At 40.7% G+C, this 7,097-nt stretch overlaps 1 protein-coding gene across 1 annotated transcript; it reads left to right on the forward strand.

The window, feature by feature from the left end:
• The first annotated feature begins 327 nt into the window (after nt 1-327).
• On the forward strand, nt 328-2,526 carry exd1 (exonuclease 3'-5' domain containing 1). The gene has a single exon (XM_058415866.1). The coding sequence runs from the start codon at nt 384-386 to the stop codon at nt 1,833-1,835; it is 1,452 nt and encodes a 483-aa protein (XP_058271849.1). The 5' UTR covers nt 328-383; the 3' UTR covers nt 1,836-2,526.
• The last annotated feature ends 4,571 nt before the right edge of the window (nt 2,527-7,097 follow it).

Below are 7,097 nucleotides of genomic sequence, written 5' to 3' on the forward strand. Positions count from 1 at the left end.
CTGGAAGACTCCTATCTAAAGATCTTCTTGTGTTTTTGTGTATATACAATATTCTGTTTTGCACAGCTGTACCTGTACCTGCAGCCTCACAACAAGCATCTCAATGTCCTCTGGCATTATGTGCAAACTTTCACAATCTTTTTTTTTATTTTATTTTTTATTTTGCTTCAACTAACTGCTTTTAAAAAAAAAAGGACATTACATTTGGAAGAGGATTACAGTGTATACTACCGTTTTATTCCCATCAAACCTTTTGACATTAACATAACTTTCTGTTGTAAAGGTGGTCGTGATACATTTACGTCACTTTTTTGCGACGCACACAAACCAAAAATCAAGAACGAGGGGTATATATATATTTTTCTTTCGTTACAGATATAAAAATGGTGTCTTTGGATGATTATCGGTTTTTAGAGAGCTTTAAAAGGAAACGTATCCGGCTCACAACCAAATGTGGCACGTTTGTCGGCGTTGTGCAGCGCATTAATCTGAACAAAACGATCGTATTAGAGGACGTGGTCGAGGATCAGAACGGCAGCCGGTTTGCCGGAGCTAAACTCTTCTTCGGACATGAAATCGTGAATGTTGAGTTCGCTTCCTCATCTAACAAAGATGTCCTGGGAAACGAGGATCATGACAAGGTGGGCCAGCTGAGCCTGGCTGAGTTTCAGCCCTACAGAAATACGCTGTTAGGTGATGGAGATGATGATGGTGAGAAAGAGCAGTTTGTGAACTACGTGGTTGTAGATGAGCTCCATGAGAAGTTTGGTCCTGCAATCATGCACATCCGGAAGCAGAAGGTGATCGGGCTTGGACTGGATGGAGTGGGTGTTTTCCAGAGCGAGAGGCTCTGCTGGCTTCAGGTGGCTGTAAAAAACAAGGTGTACCTCTTTGACATCTTGTTGCTTGGAGCTCGAGCTTTTAGAAATGGTTTATCTAACATTCTGGAGAGCACAGACATCCTAAAGGTCATGCATGACTGCCGGAGGATCTCCTGGTGTCTGATGTTGCAGTTTGGCGTGAACCTGTCGAACGTGTTTGACACGCAGGTCGCAGATGTGATGCAGTTTTACGCAGAGACCGGGGGCTTCCTGCCCACACGGGTGAGCACGCTCCAAGAGGTCATTAGCCTTCACTTAAAAATACCTTTATCCCGTCTGTCCTCTTTGAGAATCAAAGATCAGCTCTGTATGGAAAACAAAGAAGTGTGGTATGTCCGTCCTTGTCCAGCTCCACTTCTAAGAGTAATGGCTTTGTCTGTGATCCACCTGCAGCCTCTTCGTCTTACGCTTCTGGATGCCCTGATGTCTGACTACACCAGTCTGGTAGACTCCTGTCTGAAGACTGGCCAGGAAAATCCTGTTCGCATGGAAGACATTGGCAAGACTGACATGGAGCTCCCTCAGGAGTTGCGTGAGATTGAGGTGATCAAATGTAAGAGACAGAAATGGGCTGTGGACCAATATAACCTCACAGAGGATGGACTTCTGGACCGCTTCAGCATCAAACCGACTTCAGAGCCAGACTTAGAGATTCAGGAACAGCCTGAGATGCTGGATTCTAGCATAGTTGCTGGAAAAACTCCAGCAGATCCAAATCCTGCTGTAACGTCAACAATAGGAAGAGGAAGTGTGCCAGGTGAAGAGACCACTACGATGCCAAGTTTAGGGCGGGGACTTGCACTTCCTGCCCCAGACGTACCCTTCAGAGAAAGTGCACTACTCCAGAAGAGCCCTGCAGAAGCAGGACCTGTCTCCATCATGCGAGGCGTAGCTCAAAATGGGATGTGTTCACTGCCAGTCATGGGGAGAGGACTCTTTAACAAATCGTTGTAGTCCCAAATCAGCAAGGACATGAAGGAGGAATAAAAAGCTATATGCATTGTACCTACATGTCATAATCCCATCTGATGTTCCCTCAGCTGGCTCAACGAAGTTGTTTGTTCACTCGTAGTTATCTCAGATAAGGGGCGTGGCCTAGATTTGACATCATAGCTATACGTTAGAAGTTATTTGTGTACAAGAATATGATTTGTGTGATTATTTACACATGCACTATGCTAAACTAGTGGCTTAGTTCTAGTTAGATTGTAAAAAAGAGCAGTATTGAAGATTGATTTTTGGTCTAAATGCACATTTAAGCATGTTACTTTCGACTGTGATTAAGAATAATGGCAGAAATAATTTAGTTTTGTTTAATTTCATGCATCTGCCTTGTTGCCTCTGCTGTTTTATTTTAGCTCAAGGACATTTCAATTTGAATTTCAGGCTGAAGTTTTTTCTTATTTCTGACTGAGCTGCAGTACCGCTGTTGTGTTAGAAGGGGGCAGTGTTGTTTACAGAATAAAAAAAAAAAATTGGTTCAAAAGCTGAGTTTAATCCGTTTAGTTAACGAGTAGCTGATTAATAATTAGTGTTAAATGTCCCTGTAGCTCTCTGAGGGCGATACTAATGCAGCAGGAATGTTGTAATGCCCCTGTTTTCATTACTGTATCTCATTACAATAAATGTTCAGTGTCGTGTTTAATCATGTGCCGTTCAGTCAGCGTGGACAGGCCCAGCGGTCTGCAGCTGTTAAACCTCACACTGACTGATGTTCTTCCTTTCACTAACACAGTGTGTGGCTGAAAAAGTCACTCCATAATGAAGTGATCCCTGAGGCGTGGCCCTGTCAGAGCCTACTGTCATTTTCACCCTTTTTAAACAACTGTGTATAAAAAGAGTTTAATGAAGAGGCACTACTGCACTTTTCAGTAAAAAGACCTGAACTGAAGTCACCCATCTTTCACAAATATCTTCACAGTTCATTGTTCATTTGAGCGATTAATCCCATTTGCGCTTTATTCTTTTGGCAACTGCTTTTTATCCGATCCGCAGTCAGAGATGATAGACCTGCTTATTCTATAGCTCTGTTCAATGGAGGCACATTAATTTTCTATAATAGCTGCTCTGACAATAGCGGGGTTGCAAATCTCCGATTTCTGTCTGGTATCATTTATATAATAACAGCTCATTCACAGGGACTTGTAGGTTGGATATTTCATATAGGCTAAAATGAAACAGATTCAAAGTATCTCGTTATTTAACGAAGAGAAAAGCGTAATTGGTGATTTAGTGATGTGTTCTGTGAGGAGATGTTTATTTCACATGTCATGGAAGGCGTCTCCAGTGTCTTCAGCTCTCTGTAACTGTAAGATGGAAAGCTGCAACTAAGTTTCATGGAAAAATCCATGAAGCCCAGTTCCTCTTACTACACCTACTGAGTATTTTCCCATAAAGAAAAAAACGAAACACGTGCCAGAATGTTTAATTCCCCATGGACCACAACAGTTTAACCAATGAAATAACGAGATCCTCATTTATTTGGTTATTTATTATGGTTTATATTTTATCTTAATCTAGGGGAATGTCCGCAAAGTCAATTTATTTCTCTGATATCGCTGACCGCCGTCGTTCCCTCACTAGCCTCTCTTTTTCCTCTGTCTTGAGGTTTAATGAGGTTACCAAGAAACCACAAAGCACAAACTCCTCTGTCTTTTCTCATTTTGGAAAACAAGAATCTAAGGCCATCATGGGCACAGATGCGCTGAAACTAGACGGGTGATTATTTCTTTTAATCTTTAACTGTCCAGTTTAGCAGAGTCCAGGGAAACATGATGGGCTCAGATACATGTTCCTGGCTGACAGGCGTGAAAACCCAGTGTGCTTTTGTGCTGCTGTAATCCATTCATTTAATGTTCAATGTTTTGTGCATGCTGTGATGCTTTTCGGTTCAGTATGGTTGTAAAGAGTGATTATATGATTTATGATATCCTTCCTGGCAGCTTGAACCAATCTGACCAATTTTCTCTGGCAAGCTCGGTTCGAGTCTAGAGATTGTTGTGTGTGATTTCCCCAATTTTATAACCAGCCCTTCTGGTAGCTGTAATCATTCCACAGTTAAATTCACAGAGATTACACTTTTTCCCCCATTCCCCATGACTTGAAGCATCTGACCTGTATCTGCATGCTTCCTCTTTTTTTTTTTTTTCATTACACCGCTGCACTGCTGCCACATGATTGGCTGATAAGATAACTGCATGAATGCTCCTAATAAAGTGGACGGTGAGTATATATTTTAATGATCGCTGTGGTTTGAAATTAATAGAGATTTAGGAACGTGTGTGTAGGAGTTTTAATAAAATGTGATGGAGAAACACTATGAGTATTAATGACCCGCAGAGGTTCCACCACTGACCTTCTGTTTCAGGAGACTGAGGTGTATATATGTGATTATCTTTTGTTTGGATTAACAGATTAATATCAGATGCTAATGAGAGACGTTTATTTCTTGTCATTTTATCCTCCCTAACATGCAATACAGACCCATGTTCCTTGTCCTCACTCTTCAGATGTAGTAAATGTTGCCTATATTTATGTAATTGTACTCTATAAACTGAAGGTAACCAGCCTGTCGATGGCAGATTAACTGTCTCTCCTCCACTTTAATGAATTTTCTGTCCATAGATGTCCTTCTCTTCCTGCATGATCTCATTAGGAAGTTAGAAGCATGAAATTACATAACATGCCTCCGGCCGTTTGTGATTACTCCAGGAAGCGCTTGTAGTTTTCGTCCACAGCGTGATGCTGAGAGGTTTCCAGAGACGTGTTATCGTTATCACATACATTTCTTTCTGTAAACGTCTGGAACGTTAAACGTCTGAGAAATTCCCCTCAACTGAGTCAGTGAACTAAAGAAAAAGATAGCTTTGTCTTCTCCGCTAATAAAGAGGCGGTGGTAATTTAAGCTCCCTGCCACTCTGTGTTGTTTTTTTCACTCTCTCTCTCTCCGTTCTTTTGCTCTGCTCCTGTCTGAAATGCGGAGAAAGACAAAATAAAGGCAACTGCAGCAATTCCGTTCCCATCGGCCCTGCGGCAAATTGGCCCTTTATCAAAGGCATGCCTCATCTATCAGCACACAGACGGGTATTGAAATTGGTCTGCTGCCCACAAATCAGGCCAATGGATCGGCTCTTATCTGGAGCAAGGCCGTCATCACTCAGATGCTGTGTGAGAGCAGGAGGACCGACACAAGGCCTTTTTTCCACCGGTGATTGATGCAACCTTCTCTTGACCTCTTTGAAGGCCAAAGCATGACACTTTGCTTAGTTTTAAGGAGCATTCACTGTTCTGTCCTGCTTTATGTCCTCACTGTAGCTGTAAAGACATTTAGAAGGGAACAATAGTGCCTTTTTGTCATAGAGGTAAAAGTGTCTTTATCATAGAGGGCTTTTGTTGCTTTATTGAGTGTAATGACTGCACACCTTCTACTAAAGACTGCACAATGTATTTTTGCTAACAAACCCAACTAAGTAAAATACCAAGTGACAGGTTTGTGTGATAAAGCAGAGTCATTGTTGCCACTGCAAAGTTCTTACAACACACCAGTCTGATCCGTTTGTAATGTTTTGGAATGTTCATGAATCACGTTCCTGTTACTTTCATTACAGGAGCTATAAACTGACCTCATTTTTCCTCATTCAGAAAGTTTGTCATGGGACCCAGAAACCACACAGAATCCTGAAGACGTTTTTTTTTTTATTGCAGAAAATGCAGAGATACCCATTTATACACGCTGACTGTTACAAAAACCCTGACACTGGAGACTCCTTTCATGGATGTAAAATTATCATGTCCTTACAGACAAGCCTCATGATGTCACTTACAAACTTTACTTTTTTAATCGCAAATATCTAAAAACAATAGCAGATGGTTAACAAGAAACTTAATACCCTGTAAACCTTGATTTGCAGCTGCATTATTGTCTCTCTCTCTCTCTCTCTCTGTGACATAACCATTAATCAAAGGCATCTTTATTTTTAATAGTTCAGGGACTGTATAGAATGTGATTTTCACTGAATCCAAATGTTCTTTGTTTTATATCTCGACTTAACTAAATTAATTCATATCTGTGCCTGAGCTGCAGTATTTTACTTTCCAGGGTCGGAAGGTAATGTACTCTCCTTATAGTACTTGCTTCACTGTGATAAATAAAATAGAATTAAATGATGGTACTTTTATTTGAGTAAGCATATGAAAATCCCAATAGACAGTAACCTGGATCAAACATATCCCAAGATCAAACCGGGGACCGTGGAACTGGGCGACAGCAGCCCTGCCCACTGCGCCAGTTAAAAAACAGTGTGTGCAAATTTGATATAATTCAATTTCCAGACCCAATCGAAAATAAAGCAGTTTCTTGCCAAATGTCTACACTTCAGGTGCCAAATGCTTAGTCAGCAGCAACAATGTCTGCGTGGAGACAGATGAACATCCCAGCCCCAATTTATCAGATCTTTTTTTGAATCCTTTATGATAATCTGCAAATTATGCAACATCAGCATTTCACAGCTCAGCATCCCAACCTCCAGAAACATAGGAAGGGAAGCTTTTAGCTAGCTGAGTGAGCTAGCCAGATCATTCGATGCTTTACTTATTTAAAAGGTCTTTATTAGCCTAAGATGTCCTTCCAATTTATAATAATCAATATGCACGGTAGAGGTTATAGGCATCTATTTAACAATTTATTACCTGGATTTTCCTGGCAACGTGTATGATTTGACATAAACTAGCTTCCTAATGATCCTAATTAACCTTAGTTTGTTTATCAGCTAAAATGGTGATAATAGAGGTGGAAAATTGACAAGTAAAAAAAAAAAAAAAAGCTATAAAGTCATTATTTAAATCGTTTTTAATCAATAGCTTCGTTAATCAGATTTGAATAAACTTCTTGATCACCTCATTTCTCCAAGTGAATTATTACTACAGTAGCTGCACTTCTACTCAAGTCAGCCTGTTTTGTATTCCTTCCACCACTGCCAGAGATGTCACAAGGTTTTTTTGAGCTGGAGCCGGATATCACTTGTGTAGTAAAGGTGGATTTTTATATGAATTCACTCCTGATCAAGGTCACGGTGGATCTGGAACACAAGGCAGGAATACACACCGTGAAATCCTGTCCATCAAAGAGCTCCACACTCCTTTATATATTGTACAAGTACAGGATGTGCAAGGAATTCCTTTTGTGTTCTGGTGTCTATTTGGACAGGATTTGTTTTT

The sequence above is a fragment of the Hemibagrus wyckioides genome, linkage group LG18, assembly GCF_019097595.1.
Source record: "Hemibagrus wyckioides isolate EC202008001 linkage group LG18, SWU_Hwy_1.0, whole genome shotgun sequence".
In the NCBI taxonomy this organism is placed as follows: domain Eukaryota; kingdom Metazoa; phylum Chordata; class Actinopteri; order Siluriformes; family Bagridae; genus Hemibagrus; species Hemibagrus wyckioides.

Excerpts from the sequence above, each read along its gene's own strand:
- exd1 (XM_058415866.1), top strand. The coding sequence starts at position 384 with ATGGTGTCTTTGGATGATTATCGGTTTTTAGAGAGCTTTAAAAGGAAA.